The sequence below is a fragment of the Tiliqua scincoides genome, chromosome 9, assembly GCF_035046505.1.
Source record: "Tiliqua scincoides isolate rTilSci1 chromosome 9, rTilSci1.hap2, whole genome shotgun sequence".
Lineage (NCBI taxonomy): Eukaryota > Metazoa > Chordata > Lepidosauria > Squamata > Scincidae > Tiliqua > Tiliqua scincoides.
Window position 1 is genome coordinate 16,521,854 of NC_089829.1, and position 19,371 is coordinate 16,541,224.

At 49.1% G+C, this 19,371-nt stretch overlaps 1 protein-coding gene across 1 annotated transcript in view; it reads right to left on the reverse strand.

The window, feature by feature from the left end:
• Positions 1-19,371, reverse strand: part of HSD11B2 (hydroxysteroid 11-beta dehydrogenase 2) — a 33,515-nt gene continuing 14,144 nt past the window's right edge. Inside the window, exons 2-5 of the mRNA XM_066637919.1 lie at positions 7,338-7,550; positions 5,551-5,736; positions 3,258-3,395; positions 1-362 (exon numbers count right to left, since the gene is read on the reverse strand). Of these exons, the coding sequence (XP_066494016.1) occupies positions 1-362; positions 3,258-3,395; positions 5,551-5,736; positions 7,338-7,550 (899 nt within the window). The remainder of the gene's footprint in view (positions 363-3,257; positions 3,396-5,550; positions 5,737-7,337; positions 7,551-19,371) is intronic.

Here is a 19,371-nt window from a genome sequence, read left to right on the forward strand (position 1 = left end):
TCATTGTTCAGGAGAGGCACAGCCCTGCCTTGTCTGCAGGGCTCTGGGCAGCTTGGGGTTGATAAAAAATGCTTTCAGGAAGAGGCGGCAGGCAGTGTAGGGCAGGTAGTGGTGGATGAAGTACATAAGCCCCAGCCCCCTGCCTGGGTAATATTTCCCCTGAGGCCTGGTGGAGAGGAGAGCGTCAGTGATGCTCTCCACCACAGAGCTCAGGTCCTCCACAGCCATCTTCATGAAAGCAAGAAACTGCCTGTTGATCTCCTCCACATATTCTTCTCCGTAGGCATCCAGGAGGTCCAATGGCAAGGCTGCCAGCAGCTGATGCTTCTTGTCCTTCCAGAAGTCAGGACTGCAAGTACAACCTGCAAAATGGGGGGGTGGTGCAGTGGGGGAAGAGACAAAGAACACCCTCCTTAGCAGACTCATCTGTAGCCCAAGGGGCTAGCCAGCACCATGCCTGATGACTGCACTTGGGTTCCTGCTGCAAAAGCTATTCCCAGGACTATCTCTTGGTTTTGAGCCTTGACAAGCTGTTCAACTGACGGTTAGGGAAGCCAGAGGCTGAGCTTTCTCCCCCACCCACCCCAAACATGGAAGTGGAGGTGAGGAATGAAGTTAATTTCAGCCCAAAGTCTGAGTAAGCCAATGAAGTATTCCCAGGCCAATAGGTGGAGGGAGCCTAGGGGCCTTCTGCCATGATAGAGGAAATGACAAAAACCAATCAGCAACGTGTAACTGCAAGCAGTTAGAGCAAAGTGATGAAGGCATTGAGTTAAGACTCAAGAAGCCTGATGCTCACCTTGGCTAAGAAACTTGCTTGATCTCAGTCCCGGTACCTGGACTACTATGGCCTACCTTGCAGGGTTGGTGTAAAGCAGTAGCTCTCAAACTTTTTAGCGGCCCTAGAGGCTGCTGCCTGATTTATAAATGCCAAAGGTGTTGCTATAATGGTGATTGGGCAACAATGCCCCCCCCAGCAGCTTGTTTAACCCTTGATGCACATAGCCTAATCTGCCTTGGCAGTTTCACAAACTGCCAAAAACTGGTTCATGACCCACTGGTGGGTCCCAGACCCACAGTTTGAGAATGGCTGGTGTAAAGGATTACAGCACTCTGACCATTCTAAAAAGTGCTGTATGAATGCTGCCTATTATTCCTTGTGGGTGACTTTGCACGTTTAGTGACATGAACAATGACTGGTGCCCCTGTGTTTTCTACTTTGGGCAACAGGCAAAGGGGGGAATAATTTGCCATGGTGCCAGTTCCAGACACATCTGGGAGATGCATACCTTGTGTCAAGAAATGACACAGGGAACCGATCCACTGGGGTCTGGAGTGAGCCCCCAAAGGGCCCAGACCAATCTGCCCTTCCCCATCCTAGCAGCCAACGGGATTCTCTGGAGAGGGGGGGAGAAAATGTGGGGCAGGCTGCCTGGCACATATCTAGGACAAGAACGTCACCCAATCATTGCTGCACTGAGGCATGACTGGGGGGGGAGGGATGTGCAAAAGGTCTCAGAATCAGACTGTGACCCACTGCCTTGTGGGTCTGTGACCTTGGTGCCAGCCCCACAGGTCACAAAGCCTCAAATGCAGATTTTATGACCCTGAAGAAGGAAACAAAGACCGCCTCCTTCATCCTGTCAAGTTAAATAGTTGCCTGGTAATATCACACTGATAGGGAGATGGTGGCAGGATGTTTTGCTAGCCAGCTACCTACAAAGAAAAAGTCAGCATTCCATGATTTGGGGGCCAGGCGGGGCTGGCCAGACAAACAGGATCGTCTTCCAGTTCTTCTCAATCCATTTGCTTCAAGAGTTGACACTGAGCTCTGTGTATTCCTAAAGCTTCCCTCCAGCTTGTTTCATGCCAGCTGGCCTGGCTTTAAAGGTGGGAGGGAAAGAGTTGAGAATACAGAAAGTGGATACTTCCTCATACCTGAAACAGGTGGCAGAGAGGCTGCTTCAAACGCAACATCTGCAGAGCCATGGATGGATTTGGGCTCAATAGGTCTCACCTGCACCTTGAGGGAAGGCCAGGTGCACCTGATACTATGCAGAGGTTCCATGGTGTATCTCAGAAGGAAATTGGATGTGGAAAAGGCTCCCAGAACAGCTGGAGAAATGCTGCCTTTGTGAGGTGGGGGGGGAGAACCCTCCTGGCAAGGTCATGACAGTGTGTGGGGATACATCCAAGCCTCACTAAGAATATGCTAACAGGAGAACTCAGAAAAGCCTTACTGGGTCAGGCCAAGTGCTCATCTAGTCCAGCATAGCAACCCACCAGATACCTCAAGACCACAAAAACTTGCATCCTATTGCCACTCCCCTGCATCTCATACAGAGATAGGCTACCTCTAAAACCCAGAGGTTGGATACACTTGTCATGGCTTGGAACCTGTGATGGACTTTTTCTCTATGAATCTGTCCAGTCCCCTTTTCAAGGCATCTGGGCCAGGTGCTAGCATAACATCCTATAGCAAGGAGTTCCACAGATTAACTGTGTGCTGGGTGAAGATTTCCTTTCATCTGTTCCAGCTTTCCTGCTGGTCAATTTTAGTGGATTTAGAAACTCTGGTTTCTGACCTTGTGCGAGATGGAAAAGAACTTCCCTCGCCCCTCTATCCATCCCATGCATAATTTTCTCACTCATGTTTCCCCTTGAGCACCTTCTTTCTAGACTGAAAAGCCCTGAACGCTGCAGCCTTTGCTCATAAGGGAGGTGCCCCAGCCCACACATCATTTTGGTTGCTCTCTTCTATATCTTTTCCAGTTCCACTATATCCTCTTTGAGACATGGCAACCAGAATGGACACAGTACCCCACATGTGGCCTTACTATTGATTTGTGCAAAGGCAAATTAATTCCTATCAGGAGAATTAAGATCTACCCCCTCCCTCATGGCGCTTTGGTAAGGGCTCAAAACATGTTTGTTCCCTCCAATGTCTGGGTGATAGATTGTCTGCCTCCTGTACCTCTGTAGCAGTACCTGGGTTGTAAATAGTTTGCCCTCCTCCAAATGGTTTAACTAATTGTTTGTGGTTTTTAATATTTGTTTTTAATATTATAAATCACCTTGGGCATTTGCTCTGGCAGAGGAAAGGTGGAGCAAAAATCTTTTAAATAAATAAATAAGTTCCTTGAGATGTCTAATTTGCCAGGAACGTGACCCACCTGGGCTCTCTTAAAGGTCAAGCAAAAGGGAGGGGGCCTTAGAGAAGTCCACACACACCTCCAGTATTTCCAGTCATTGCTTACCAGTTTTGAAATATCCAGGAAAGATAATGCTCACTTTCACCCCCCAGGGTGCTAGTTCACACTGAAATGTGTCCATGAGGAGGCTCAGTGCAGCTTTGGATGCCCCATAGGCAGCCAAACAGGGGTATGGCATGTTACCTGAGGAAGAAGAGAAGCAGGGTATTACTGGCCACCTACATACACTTTTATAGTGGGCGGGTCAGAGCTTCTACATGGCCCCACTGCACAGCAGTCTCAAAGGATACCCCCCCCCATGCCTTCTTGGCCCTTTCCATCACAGGTCTGAACCAAAGGGACCTGCCCCAAGACTAAATAAACTCAAGACAGCCTGGGAAATGATTCAGCCAACTGTCCTTGTCACTGTACTATACACAATAAGAAGCACATTTATGTACCACTTTTCAACAAGTAGTTCACAATCATGGTCACTGACAACCACAGCCCTTTGACCTCAACACCCACAACTTCTCATCCTATCCCTGTCTGTGTGTATACGTACACGAAAATGCACATGTGTGCCTATGCATTTCACTTCATGTGTCTGATGAAGTGGACTATGGGCCACAACATTTAACACTGAAGCCAGCAATTTGGTCCTTACAGTACCACAAGACTCTTGGCAAACTAAGGGCCCAATTCTATCCAACTTTCCAACACTGATGCAGCCGTTCCAAGGGGCATGTGCTGCATCCTGCAAGAGGGGGCAGTCATGGGGGCCTCCTCAAGGTAAGGGAACAGATGTTTGGGCCCTAAGACCACAGTTCCCCTCCCCTCTCCCCTTCAGGAAGGGCATTGCTTCTTCTTTCACCCAATGGGTAATTTCATGTAACTCCCTGGAGCCTCCACAAACACAAATGAGTGCAGGGCCTGCAAAGTGCTTGGCACAAGGAGTCACAGAATTGAACGCCATGGCAGGTGTTCATCAAATTCTTGTTTTACATTTTCAACATGTGCGTCTTTTGCCAGTCTTTTTTCTTTGTGTTCCGGTTTGGCAAGACTTCCATTTTCTAAAGGAAAAGAGAGCCTCTCTAAGACAGTGGTGCTCTCTTTACACTCCACAGGGGGAAAGCAATTGCCCCCTACCCCCTAGCCAGCAGTGGCCACTTTCCCTGTGGTACCTCTGCTTCACTTTGTAAGACTGTGAGCCCTTTTGGGACCAGGAACCATGTTCAAGTCGTCCCTCATCATTCACTGGGGTTCCATTCCAGAACCCCTAGTGGATAAAAGAACACTGGGAAAATAGATTTAAAGACCCACTTCCAAGTTGCTTGCCCCTCCATTGCTCCTAATGGAATAAGGTCTTGCTTCGACTTCTGCAGGGGTTTGATTCTGGGACTCCCTGCTGATACCATAAAATGTGTTAAATAAAAACAGTTAAAAAAAATTGCATATCTTTACAATTGTAGTTTAAAAACAGCTTTTCTTACTGTTGCAGAAAGGCAGTCAGCAATTAGAAATGCAAAGGACCCCCTGCCTTTGCCTGGTTCAGCTGAAGAATGGAATGATCTCTTGCATAACTGGCTCTCTACAACAGTTAGAAAAGCAGTTTTTTAAACTAAAGGGATGCATTTGTCCCCTTCTCCAGGGATCAGCACATTCCTTCTCATTTGCAATGGCCATTCGGGTTGAGTCAAATCCTTGTATAAAAAATCCATGTGTAACAAGGTTGGACCTGTTCTTTGTTTACCTATTATTATTATTAATTATTATTAACAGTATTTATATACCGCTTTCAACAAAAAGTTCCCAAAGCAGTTTACAGAGAAAAATCAAATAACTAATGGCTCCCTGTCCCAAAAGGGCTCACAATCTAAAAGGATGCAAAAGAATACCAGCAGACAGCCACTAGAAAAGACACTGCAGGGGTGAAGAGGGCCAGTTACTCTCCCTCTGCTAAATCAAAGAGGAGCACCCACTTGAGAAAGTGCCTCTTATCCAGTTAGCAGGATTATGTGAACTACTGTGTGAACTGTTTTGTTGCAAAGCACTATATAAATTTTTTTAAACAACATTTCTTTTGACCCACATTTCCTCTGATTAAATAGGTTTTACAGGTTTTTTAAACAGTGCTGAAACCTGCAGAACCTATTTGTCCAGAAGTGAACATCGAGTGAGTGGACACATGAACTCGCTTTCAAATTGCCTTCCACACTCAGGGGAAAAAAAATCCCAGGAGGGGATTTGCGGTCCAAGTACCAGTGACCAGAAATGTTGCTCAGTGGCCAGTTTGATTTTATTTTCAGGATGTGGGAAGCTTCAGGGCCGCTTTTCAACCACCTTGAGCAATTCTTACCTGCTGGGCTGCTGACTGTGACGATCCTTCCTTGTGAGGCACGCAGCAAGGGCAGCAGCCCTTGGGTCAGCTCCAGCGCACCAAAGAAGTTCACTTCCATGCATTTGCGGAAGTGGTGCAGCGGGGTCAACTCAGCATCAGCAATGGTGTCATTGAAGCCAGCGTTGTTCACCAGGCCCCAGAGACCTGCATTCCAAAAGGCAGGGTTAGCAGTGAGCCCTGCCTCCCTGGACAGAGATTTGTGTTGCTGCTTCATCTACCTTACAATGGGATATGCTCTGTCCTCTGAGAACTTAACCATTTGTGTCTCTGCAGAGGTCCCAATGCTGCCTTTGCTATCAACTCTTTATCACACAAGCAAATTGGTGAACAGACTGGGGGGGGGGGAGGAACTCAGGGGCAGAGCATCCACTTGCCATGCAAAGGCCTCCCTGATTCATGCCCTGGCAGCATGACCACTCAAAAGGAAGCAGAGCTGGTGTGTTTAAGACTCTGCAGAGCTGCTGGAGGTCCAAGTGAACTATGTGGGGCTAGCTCGGGATCAAGCATCTCCTGCTCCAAACATCAAGGGTATTGCTTGGTGCCACAAAAGCCATGGAAATATGCCTGCAGCTCCGGACGCACTGAATAATAATCATGAATCACGACTGGGGAAGTGGCTTTCATATGAGGATCACCTTGCTGCACATGGGGGCCAAGAGAGCCAGGCACTGTGAGAAGCCTCTTGGTGGGGATGCTCACACTTCCATTGTGCAGTTCCTGTCTGCTGCTTATATAAGAACACAGCATAAGAAGAGCCCAGCTGGATCAGGCCGAAAGCCCATTTAGTCCAGCTTCCCATATCTCACAGTGGTCCAACAGATGCTTCAGGAGCACACAGGACAACAAGAAACCTTGCCGGTCTCTTGCACCTGGCATTCAGAGATAGCCTACTTCTAAAACCAGAAGGCTGCACATACCCATGTAACCTGTGATGGATTTTTCATCCATAAATCTGTGCAATCCCCTTTTCAAGGCATCTAGGCCAAGTGCCATCACCACATCCTTTGTCAAGGAATTCCACAGATTAATGACATGCTGGAGAAAGAAATATTTTCATCTGTTCTAACACTCCCAACACTCAATTTTAGTGGAAGTCCCCTGGTTCTGGTGTTGTGTGAGAGGGAAGAGAACATCCCTTTATCCACTCTATGCATATTTCCATCCCATGCATATTTCTGTACATCTCAATCACATCTCCTTCAGGTGACTTCTTTCAAGACAGAAGAGCCCCAAACACTGTAGCCTTTTAAGGGCAGTGTCCTAGCCCACTAATCATTTTGGTCACTCTCTTCTGCACCTTTTCAGGTTCCACCATATCCTTTGCTTGTGGTGTGGTCAGGGGAGCATGTATGCCCTTGTTTCCCTCAGCAATTCAAAGGGCCAGCCCAACTTCCATTGTTGTACCGTCACCATCTGGATTATGGTCTTGGTACCAAAATGGGATATATTTGCGTTTCAGAGGAACTCTTTTTTAGATTTTCTTTAATAACTCTTAGGCTGCAGCCTGGCTGTCCAGTCTCAGCACTGAGGTCATAAGCAGAGGCTGACTGCAGAACCTTGGACGAGTGCCCAGTGAGTGCTGAGCCCAGAAGTCAGCCGCCAAGCAGAGCCCTCACTGGGAACATGAATCTCAACAAGTCCCACTAGTGGCTGAGTTCCTTGCTCTGCTCCTTGTCCCCTCCCGTGGAGTCTGTTCCAGGTCACCTCCCAGCTGCTTGCCAGGATGTGCCAACAAGCTCTGTTACCTGTCTTTTCTGTCTGCGCCTTGATGAAGTGCAGGGCTCTTTGGATGTCCTCTGCTTTGGTCAGGTCCATTTGCAGCAGTGTCAGCCGAAGCGAACAGCTCTGCTGAAGCTCCTCTGCCCCAGGACTTGTGAGGTCCAGTACACTAGCATAGACTGTAAATCCCAGCGAGTCCAAGTGCTGGGCAGCCTCCTTTCCAAAGCCAGAATCACACCCTGAAAAACAACAGAGGGTAGTGGGCAGGGATGAGCCACAAACCTTCTCACAGACTCAGCTCTTCACCTGAAACAAGACTATGGAAGTGACTTTCCTCATGGGACTGTTGTGCAAACTAAGTGGTGTGGGCATGATTCAGCCAGACTGTAGCACTATAAGTCCCATTACCTTCAGTGGGAGAGATCCAAGCACCATGTGCTTAACTTTTTCACAGGAGCTCCATTTCAGCTAGAGCCTGCCCAGACATTGTCAGCACTTTGCAAAGTGAATATGCCAAATAAATTGTGACTACATGAATTTAGATGGCGCACAGATCGATTTACTGCACGCTGTTACAAACTTATCAGAATTTCCAGCACATTCCAGGTTGTGCCAGGGGAATGTTCGCTGCCACACATGTATGTCTGCAGAAGTCCACACAATATCTAGAACCAAGAGAAAAAAAATGTAACCAAGAGAAAAAATGTAACTGAAATGTTCAGTCCAGCTTCAGTAGTTGCAAGGGTTAAACATAATTCCACAAATGCAGAACAGATCCTACCACACCTGGGGACACCCTGCAATCCTGCACACACTCAACACAAAGAGGTCTGCTTCCGAGCAGCTGCACAGAGGACTGCACTGGAAGAGGAAGGAGACTCCCTTCGCCAGTGATGACAGCATCTGGAGTCCTGGGAACCATACAAGTTCATTCACCTCTAAAGGAAAAGGCTAAGTTAAGGGCAGCCCTGACTAAGACTGGATCTTTTCAGTCTATCTTTGCAGTGTATGGTATTCTGATCTTCCGAAGCTTTCAAATGATTGCTTCAGCATTTGTTTCAGAGATTTACAGCACAAACCTATATGTGTTCCTCAGAAGCCCCATTGTATTCAGTGGGGCTAACTCTCAGGTAAGTTTGCATAGGATTGCAGCCTTAACTTTAGAAAGAAAGCAATAGGGCACATTTCCCACAGGCAAAGATGGCCTTGCCCTTCCCTAAGCAGGCACGGCCTACTGCACAAATTACACAGGCCTACAAAACTGAGGGTCAGAAAAGTTTTTCCCAAACTTTATGGTGGTTTGATATGAATTTGGGGTGCCGATTCCAAAAATGGTATCTGTTTTGCCCTATCACGTCTAGTTTTGGAGATATGGTATAGCCTCATTAGTGAATTGTTCAAGCAGCTTCCTCATGAGGAAGCCACGGTGCAGGCTTCCTACAGATGCCATTTTTGGAATCAGTACCCCAAATATACCCAGGAATTGGTTTAATGTTTAAGGAAGCAAAATGTGTGTTGGCCTGTGTTATTTACTGTTATTCTGAGGAACATCAGAGGTGGATACAACACTAGCAAATCTGTGAATCACCTGATTCTGAAACATGATGTTGCCACCCCAGACGTATGAGGGTGGCAGGCTCCTGCTTACGAGGCAGAGCTAAGAGCTCTTGGCAATCTGTTCCCATCAGGAGAGAGCTGGTACTGTGCGCAGCAGGGTCAAGAAGAGGGTCCAATGAAGCAAGGGCCATTTGGCAGAACAGGCCCAAACACACAAGATGAGACAGTAAACTGTCCAGCCACAACACCCAGTCGCAACGCCCCAGCCTGTGGGTCCTAGCCTGTTTCCCCTTAAGGAGTGGGGGCAGCCAGGAGGCAGGGAGGAGGCAGCGGTGCAATTCCCAGGATCGTGCAGCTCAGGGGAGCTGCAGGGGCTTGGGTACACTTACCAGAGCCTCCTGCAGCCTCCCGGGGACGAGGGGAGCCCTGCGCAGCTGTCTGCAGGGCTCCCCGAAGCCTCACAAGTGAAAGTGGAGTGATCGTGCTCTGCTTCCGCTAAACCAGAAGTGGAGCGCAATCGCTCCACTTTCACTTGTGAAGCATTGGGGAGCCCTGCGGATAGCCGCGCAGGACTCCCTGCACCCCCAGGAGGCTGCAGGAGGCTCTGGTAAGTGTACCCAAGCCCCTGCAGCCCCCCTGAGCCCCGCTGCCTTCCCCTCACCCCTGCTGCCTCCCCCTGCCCCGCAGAAACTTACTGTGGCTTTCAAATTCCCTGGGAGTTTGAAAACCACAGTACTGGGCCATTGGCTGCAGCTTCTCACTAGGGCTACAATCCTATGCATTGCGCAGAGCAGCAGGTTTTTAACTAAGGATTCCATGGCTACCCTAGCTGGTTTCTGCGGAACTGAGGATGTGAGGGGTGATGGGAACAGTTCTTGGGTACCTACATCCCAAGCCGTGTACAGCTTTAAAGGCAAGACCCAGCACCAAATACATAAGCAGAACAAATGCAACCATTCTCTGCTCGTTGGTTTTGTGTTTCTAGCCTAGCAGAGTCAAGCATATTCAGCCCCTGAATTCTGCTGGTGGAAGACACATGAGAACTGCAGCTCTAGCCAGCTGTGCAGTTTGGAGTGCCGCCAACAGCAGGCTGCACCCTTTACAGCTTCCAAATTGCCTCTGTCTATAGGCCGCCTACCCGGCAGCTCAGACTTTCAGCTGCAGTGACCTGTCAGGTTCGTGCGCGCATTTCATTCTCTCTCCCCACCCCAGATCTTAGCAACCTGTGCCAATGGGAGGCTGTAACACTGGGCACTCATAAAAAGCCCCCCTGCTGAGACCCACCACACCTATAGCTTTTGTGCACAGGTGGCGGAGTCATTTATTAGGTCATTTGGCTGCTGTTATACATGGAAACGTGTTTATCTTCCAACCCACCACACAAACCACAGCGCTAAAAATAGCCTCTGCTCCCTTTGGTAGCTCCATTCATAGTGCCCATTATTGGACCTGGAATCCACAGTCAGGTTTATACACGTACTCCCTGGCGGGGTCTGAGCAGAAGTCCAGCTCAGCTTCAAATTGGCTTCCTTGCAATCTCTCTAGAGGCGGGTTGAGTCCCCTGAGCCCAAGACACTCTCCCTCCTCATCTCTGCCCCCTGGCAGGAACGCTGCACCTGCCTCGTCCCTGTTGCCACCAGGGTCCTAGTCATGACTCATTATGACATACTTTCCTGGGTGTAAGCCCCACTGAATACAATGGGACTTGCTTCTGAGTAGACATGTGTAGGATTGTGCTGTCTGTGCAGAGTTACATACACACAAAGGCAAAGAAGGAAGGCCCATAGCCAGGGAGACAGACCAGGGACAGACTGCACTTGCTCCTGGTGTGGAAGGGATTGTCACTCCCGAATCGGCCTTTTCAGCCACACTAGACGCTGTTCCAGAATCACCATTCACAGCGTGATACCATAGTCTTTCGAGGCTGAAGGTTGCCAACACATACACACAGAGCTCAGAAGAAACCTGGTGACCTGAGATGGGTTCCCCCAGGAGACAGGTACAAGAAAGCCCCCAGGACAAGCAGGGGATGGAGCTGACCAGCAGTCAAATGGCACTTTATGACTTCTGGGAAAATTCGTATCACCTATATTTGAGAATTTGCAAGTTTTCCCACAAACACACCAAGAATGAAAAGAACTATTGCTAATGCCATTCTGCACCATGAGAGCATACCCTGTTTCTGTTATGGAATCTCCAAATCCCACAGCTCTGCCATGCCATGAACATCTCCATCTCCCTTTGGTTCTCTGAGTCCAACAGACAGGCACGTGGGCCATCTCTCTGCAATGCTCACAATGATGATCTCTTAGTGTTGTGGTTTTGTCAATACACATGGCGCATAACTGAGTGGCACAGGCAAAAAGGCAGGTCCGTGCCTGGGAAAAGTAAAATTCTCAACAGAGGAGTGAAGGGGAAAGAAGACAGAGGCAAGAGCAAGAAGTGGACAAATGCCATTTGGGTTCTGTCGCAGCTGAGAAAGAAAGCAGGTAGCCAAAGGGAGCAATGCCATGGGGCTTGAGTCATGATTGCAAGGAAGAGAGGACACTGCCAATGTTCGGGAGGGGAGCGGCGGCGGCAGAACTGCTGAAGGACACAGAAGGCCTCTGGCAAGCTGAGGATGGGGCAGCCAGAGGAGTGCAGGTCATTGGCAGGGCTCTATGGGGTTTTGATGACAGGGAGATGTGCAGGGCAGGTCCAGAAACAAGAAGACTTTGCAAGGCATGGGAGTGCCAGAAGTCATGGTGCAGGGGTGAACATCTGAGTGGCAGAGTTCTGGAGAGAAGGCTGGGAGGGGAGGGGGCTGCAGTTAGCAAGCCGGGAGGCAGGGAGACACACTCCAAAAGGCAGGCCACATGGCCAAGGGTCCCTTCCATAGTGCTCAATGCAGTTTGGGTTTGAGTGAGCCTACTGGATATTGTGGGCAGAGCTGCAGATTCCAAAGACCTCTCCCTTCCCTTTTGTCCTCCACCAAGGAGCAGTGCCACTAAAGACATGCCAGCAGGAGAGGGGCAGTGGTTCACTGGCCCCTGCCAGCAACAGGTGCAGCCTTGCTGGTTATGGGGAGTATTGGCAAGACCCAGCATCCTTCGAAAGATTGCCCTATAAGGGACCTGGGGAGGGCAGATCTCCTCGTACGCCAGCTGCTGACCAGGAAGAGTCCCTTCCTTTGAGGGAGAGGGTGAAGAAAGCTTGGGGGATCCCTGTTAACGTGCAGGTGTCCACCCTTGCCTCTCTAGAAGTGACAACAGAAGGCAGGTGCATCAGAACTGTTGTGCACCTACCTGCACATAAACCCACTGCACAGGGAGGGACCTCAATGCCAGGACATGGCGTCCCTCCCAGGCTCTCACCCCCTCCTCCAGAACGACAACCAGACTGTCCCCAAAATGCCCAGCTCACAATATTGAAATACCCACAAGGCCCAAATTCTTTGGCTTAAAGCCCCTCTCTGACACTTGTTCAGGACAAGCCTGGTGTGGGCCTCCAAGGACGAACAAGATGGCAATAAACAAATCAGGATGTGAGATGAAAGGACTAGGGTAAAGTGGTGTGATAGATTACCAGACCCTCAGTAATGGATATCCTGTCTGTAAACAACTTGTCGATGCGCATCGAATTGCCCTTCCCAAACAAACATCCTGAACTGATAACGAATGCCGATTTTGTTTTTCTGCGGGCTTCTGTGTTATTTTCCCCACGGATGTTCTTCTCTCTTTGTGTGCTCGTTACCCCTCCCCTATTTGGAATGCTCTATAAAACCTGCATTATTGGAACTCTTCGGGGTCCTCCACCTGTGTGTGTGTGGGGGGGGGGGTCCTGTTTGCAAACGAGTAAACGTTTACTTTGTCAGAAGTGCTCTGAATTCTCCTGTCGTTTGCCTCTCCATAATCTGAACTAACCATGTGCCCATTCGGGATCAAGACCCATGGCCAGCTTACATGCTCCATCCAGCAGTTGTGTTGTGTTTGCTTAAAGGGTACAATTGTGCTCAGCTTGCTAACATGTCCCCACAAAGCTCTTGCTGAATCAGTGAGCAGCAGGCAAAAGGGGTGTGTGTCCGTCCCAGGCACTTAAAGGGTCCGTCCTTTTCAGATCTCCCACGGCTGCTGCAGCATCCCAAAGCAGTGCAGTTGGGCCACTGGGGTGGGAGAAACTTCCTCTCCCAAATGCTGCTGGTTCAACAGTCATGTCCTAGGAGAGTCCTTTGACCAGGGGAGGAGCCTTCTCCTGCCTGCCTTGCCCTGCCCCAAGCATGAGCTGGCCATGAGGCCAACTGCACCTCCCTAGGCCTAGAGGGTGGCTTGTCTTCTGGCAGGAGAGGGAGGGAGGGAGGGAGGGAGGGATGGAAAATAAACACCCCCACCCACCCACAGCCCAGGGTACAGGCTGTTCTCTTCTGATGGCCTGCCTGATAGCTTCCCTTCCCAGAGATTACAAGCCTCAGCAGGTTTATGGCAACATTAACCATTAACAGTGACGCACCAGGAGGCAGTGAAGGAAGGGTGATGTGCTATGCAGGCCACACACGCATACCCCGTGCCTCCAAGAGCAACTGTGGGGCAGGGCTCTGCTCCCTAGGACTTGGTCAAGGGTTTCCATGGGTACTGCATTAAATCAACCAGACCCTTTTGATTTTCACTGAACAATGTTTTGAGGGCACACATAAGAGGCCTTTGGAAAAATAGGTGTGCCAGCAATGGAGGGAAAAGGTGGAGAGGGGGAATGTGTCCTGGTGGGGTATCAACCAGGCCATAGAGTAAGAAGCTGTTTAGGTGTGCCAGAATCAGAGCCAGCTTTCTTGTTGTCCAGCAAGAATGCAAAAACCCACCTTGGGGGGGGGGGAGGCATGTCACACTTTGGAGAGAAAAAATCAGAAGGAAGAATCAGAAGCCCGGTTGTTGGATCAGGCTCAAAGGGCCCCATCTTCTCCAGCATTTTGCCCAGAGGTGCCCCCCACCCATGAAACCCTCACACAGGAGATGAAGGCAAAGACTCCTCTCCTTCCAATGCATTCTTGCAACAGAAATTCAGTGGCACTACAGCCAGAGGGAGCACACAGCTGCCATGGCCAACTTCCATTGGCAGACCCCTGGTCCTCCATACATGTGTCTAATGCTCTTGTATAGCCATCTAACAGCCCAATCCTATCCAACTTTCCAGCATCGGTGCAACTGCAATGCAGCCCCAGGGTAAGGAAACAAATGTTCCCATACCTTAAGGAGGCCTCCGTGACTGCATCCTCAACACAGGAAACTGCATAGCCCGTAGGTACAGCAGCACCGGCACTGGAGAATTGGATAGGATTGGGCCCCAAGTCAGTGGCCACACTGCATCTCGTGGCAGTGAGTTCCACAGACTCATGTCCTGAATCTCCCCCCAGTCAGTCTCACTGGACAACCCAGTCTGAGTTTAGTGTTGAGAGATAGACAGCAACTCATCTCTCCCCATTTTTTATACAGCTTAGAAATCATGGCTAATGTAAGACATCCAGAAATTAAGAAAAAAGAGATTAAAGATTAAAATGGCAAAAATAAAAAAGCCATAAAGCACTACAGGTGATCGTTATAACAACACGCCTGCCTTATGCTCTCCTCCAATCTTGCATTCAGCTGGTATGACCATAAGGCTTTCATTCTTAGGCATTAAGGGTGCGCCTCTCCTGTGTGGCAAGGCTGAATCTCTGGACTCCACCTGCTCTGTTGCTAAAGATCTCAGAGGTGTTCTAGCACAGTACCCATACTTACATCAGAGAACTTCCCGGTATATATTAGAAATAGTAAAAGCAGGTAGATCAACACACACAATACCCCTGAAGAACAACTGCGGTGCTTTCCGCCAGAGATACATGCCCTATGTATGAAAGAATTCCTTCTGCCAGACCATGATATAAGAAGCAACAAAGAGAAAGCAGAGTGTCTCTGACCATGCACAGAATGCAGCCCCCACCCATTTGGTGACGGCTTTTGCACAGCTCCCATGCATTTCAACAAAGGCTTGCACAGAAGACCATCCCCATTGCTTATGCCTAAGTAAGATAATGCATTACACGCATGCACTTTGTGCTGGAAGGGCAGGCATTACCAAAGGATCACTTCCTAAAGTAAAGTCACACTGCAGCTTCATGAAACATGAATGTTCTGATCACAATGTCCCAAGCCAACCAGCCTTCACAGACTCCTGGGGTGCACTTGAAGACTGTTCCACAACTGTAGCACATCCCAGGAAGCTGCCTGGGGCTTCTGCAGCCCTCAGGTCTTATAAGGCCTTCTTGTAAGGCCTTCTGAAAGGCAAAAATGTCATTTCTGGTTTTCAGCCTCCAGAAGGCCTTATAAGGCCTTCTGAGAGCCAGGGAAGCTGCACATGGCTTGGGGGAGCAACCTCAGGGGAGCAGGCCTTAGGAGGACTCAGTGCCACAGGTGGGTAATGCCAGGGGGCATGGATGGCAACACAGTGCCACCCCCCCAAGCCTTACACCTGTGACATCTGCACCCCTTCCCCCCCCCCCCGTTACACCATAAGAACATAAGAACAGCCCCACTGGATCAGGCCATAGGCCCATCTAGTCCAGCTTCCTGTATCTCACAGCAGCCCACCAAATGCCCCAGGGAGCACACCAGATAACAATAGACCTCATCCTGGTGCCCTCCCTTGCATCTGGCATTCTGACATAACCCATTTCTAAAATCAGGAGGTTGCACATACACATCATGGCTTGTAACCCGTAATGGATTTTTCCTCCAGAAACTTGTCCAATCCCCTTTTAAAGGCATCTAGGCTAGACGCCAGCACCACATCCTGTGGCAAGGAGTTCCACAGACCGACCACACGCTGAGTAAAGAAATATTTTCTTTTGTCTTTCCTAACCCGCCCAACACTCAATTTTAGTGGATGTCCCCTGGTTCTGGTATTATGTGAGAGTGTAAAGAGCATCTCCCTATCCACTCTGTCCATCCCCTGCATAATTTTGTATGTCTCAATCATGTCCCCCCTCAAGCGTCTCTTTTCTAGGCTGAAGAGGCCCAAACACCGTAGCCTTTCCTCATAAGGAAGGTGCCCCAGCCCCATAATCATCTTAGTCGCTCTCTTTTGCACCTTTTCCATTTCCACTATGTCTTTTTTGAGATGCGGCGACCAGAACTGGACACAATACTCCAGGTGTGGCCTTACCATAGATTTGTACAACGGCATTATAATATTAGCCGTTTTGTTCTTAATACCCTTCCTAATGATCCCAAGCATAGAATTGGCCTTCTTCACTGCCACCGCACATTGGGTCGACACTTTCATCGACCTGTCCACCACCACCCCAAGATCTCTCTCCTGATCTGTCACAGACAGCTCAGAACCCATCAGCCTATATCTAAAGTTTTGATTTTTTGCCCCAATGTGCCTGACTTTACACTTACTGACATTGAAGCGCATCTGCCATTTTGCTGCCCATTCTGCCAGTCTGGAGAGATCCTTCTGGAGCTCCTCACAATCACTTCTGGTCTTCACCACTCTGAAAAGTTTGGTGTTGTCTGCAAACTTAGCCACCTCACTGCACAACCCTGTCTCCAGGTCATTTATGAAAAGGTTGAAGAGCACCGGTCCCAGGACAGATCCTTGGGGCACACCGCTTTTCACCTCTCTCCATTGTGAAAATTGCCCATTGACACCCACTCTCTGCTTCCTGGCCTCCAACCAGTTCTCAATCCATGAGAGGACCTGTCCTCTAATTCCCTGACTGTGGAGTTTTTTCAGTAGCCTTTGGTGAGGGACCGTGTCGAACGCCTTCTGAAAGTCCAGATATATAATGTCCACGGGTTCTCCCACATCCACATGCCTGTTGACCTTTTCAAAGAATTCTCTTGAGGTTTCAAGAACCTCAAAAGGTTCGTGAGGCAAGACTTACCCTTACAGAAGCCATGTTGATTCTCCCTCAGCAAGGCCTGTTCGTCTATGTGTTTTGAGATCCTATCTTTGATGAGGCATTCCACCATCTTACCCGGTATGGATGTTAGGCTGACCGGCCTATAGTTTCCCGGGTCCCCCCTCTTTCCCTTTTTAAAGGTGCACCACTGCACCTTGTTTCCCAGTCCATGTCCAAACACAATTCAAGGTGCTGATACAGGCCTCTCTAGCTGATCAGGTCCTAGATCAATAAGCCAATTAGGTTCTTTGCCACCGGCGGTGCAGCAGGTGGTGACTCTGGTAACAGCCCTTCCACTAAGCCTCACTTGGCAACACCACCACCTTTATGCTCTCAAAGCCAGACCAGGGCTGCTTGCATTGGCCTGGCCCTTTCTAGGATGGCCCTTTTCAGCTGCTGTTTTTAATTGTTGCCATGTTTTACTCATTACAAATTACAAGGTGTAATTGCAGACCACCTTGGGACATTTTCACTCGACAGGCAGGATACAAAGGTTTTGGAAGATATAAGCACACCCCTGGATTCCACAAAGCCTGGCACCCTGTGGCCCTGCAACTCTTCATTCTCCTTCCTGCCTCTCTGCCTCAGGGCCCAAACACAGACAGCAACATTTCTGGGACTGCAGGCAGGGGAGTGTGCTTGGTGACCTCTAGGTGCAACAATGGTGCTTATCGAGTCATTGTAGGGCTGCTTCCAAAATTCTCCCCTTCCTGGACTTTTGGATTTCAGGCTATGTGCTTGAAGTGAAACTGGCACTTCAGGTTCTGGTATTTCACTGCTGAATTTTGAAAAGAGCTTTCAGTTCATATTCATTCATGCCTTTTTGCCCCTCAATGTTATTGATCCACATGTGCACATTGATAAAACACAGTAGAAAAGCAACATTGATATGTGGTGTTTTATCAAAGCACAGAAGTGCAGAAAGAAAGAAAAAACCACACAAAAAAGCATATGAGGTCATCATAGAGTCATAGAATGTTGGAGCTGGAAAGGATCTTAGAGGTCATCTAGTCCAACCCCCTGCTCAGTCCAGCTTACATGACAGGCAGCCATCTGGCCCCTGCCCGAAAACCTCCAACAAGGGAGAGCCTTCTACTGCATGGGGCAGGCTGTTTCAGTGATGGACTGCCCTTCCATTCGGAAATTCTTTCTCATGTCCAGCCTAAATCAAGTTTGCTGTCTTTTCAACCCTCTGGATCTTATCCTGCCCTCAGGAGCCACAGAAAGTACGTCCTCCCCTTCTCCACTGTGACAGATGACCTCTAGGATCCCTCAATATTTGAAGATGGCTATCAGTAGGATCATATCAAGATTGCTTTCCTCTAGAGGGTTTGAGCTGCGTACATCACAAAAGGAAAGATACAAACACACTGGGGAAAAAGTGGCAGATGGCACAAGTTCCAGTTGGAGAATTAGTATTTACAGAAGTTCCCTACTTAAATGAAAATTAAAGAGGAGTGAAATGCAAGGCAGTCAGAACAACCCACAGAATAATAATCAAGGCAGGGAATGGGGGTCAGATGTTCATCCTTAGCAGCAGAAGTGTGCATTGCCCTAGAAATCTGATGCACTGCTTTGCCAGAGGGCAGCACTGCCCAGCCTCTGAAAACGCCACTTCGCATGACCTTGGCTCTCACGCTATTGCAGCCCCAATCCACTTGCCCTTTTCCACCAGCTCGCCACAAATTTGGGAGTGAAAGTGTCACGAATTTACAGCGCTCATAAAGGGCTTTCTTCGAAAAAGGCACTCTAGGGCCGGCATACATCCTGCTTCTCCATCTACAGTGCTCATTTACAATGTTTGCCAAGCAGCTGCTGATAACCAGAACACCACTGGGGAATTTTCCAGCCATCAGAAGGAAATGTCTTGTCTGCCTGCAGATTATCAGCCAGCTTGGAAGGAATTTAAGGCTTTGCCTGGAGAGCTTTTGCTTCCCCTGGATCCCCGCATGGCTCTTCTTATTTTATCACAACTCTGACACCATCCTTAAGCGGACGCTCTCACTGATGCCTTTCTAAACAAGCCCAGTTGGGAGTTAGAAGCAGTCCAAAGGGTTAAAATAAACCTTTTTTCCTACAGGATGAACTAGATGCAAGAGAACCACGTACATTTGTTCAAACAGAGTTGTTGCAACTGCAAAAAAGGACAGCGGGGAAGGGATCCAATTTCACAAGGAACATGCACAGAAAGTTGTGACAGCATTTCGGAATCAGAATTGCAGTCCCTCAGAACTGTTCAGTCCACCCAGCCAGCAAGTGGGCTTCTGTCAATCCCAAACGCTGCTCTCCCACCATAGTTGGTCCAAGTGCATCTGACTCTGCTCCATGTGCACAGCTGTTATAGCTGCATGGCCACGGCTATATCCGCAGCAGGGTTGAACCCCGCTCCCCCAGTCAGAACTAAAGCTGAGATGCTCACAACTCAGCCTGGCCAGTACCTAAAGTGCCTTTGGGACTATGCACAGTTCAGGAGCTGCGCTTCCACCCCTTGCCCCGTTTTACTTCCCCCCCGGATCCTGAAAAACCCTGCAACAAAGTCTTGCTGGGATCAAAGGAGGGCAGAGAGCAGAAGAAGGGCAGGGAGACGG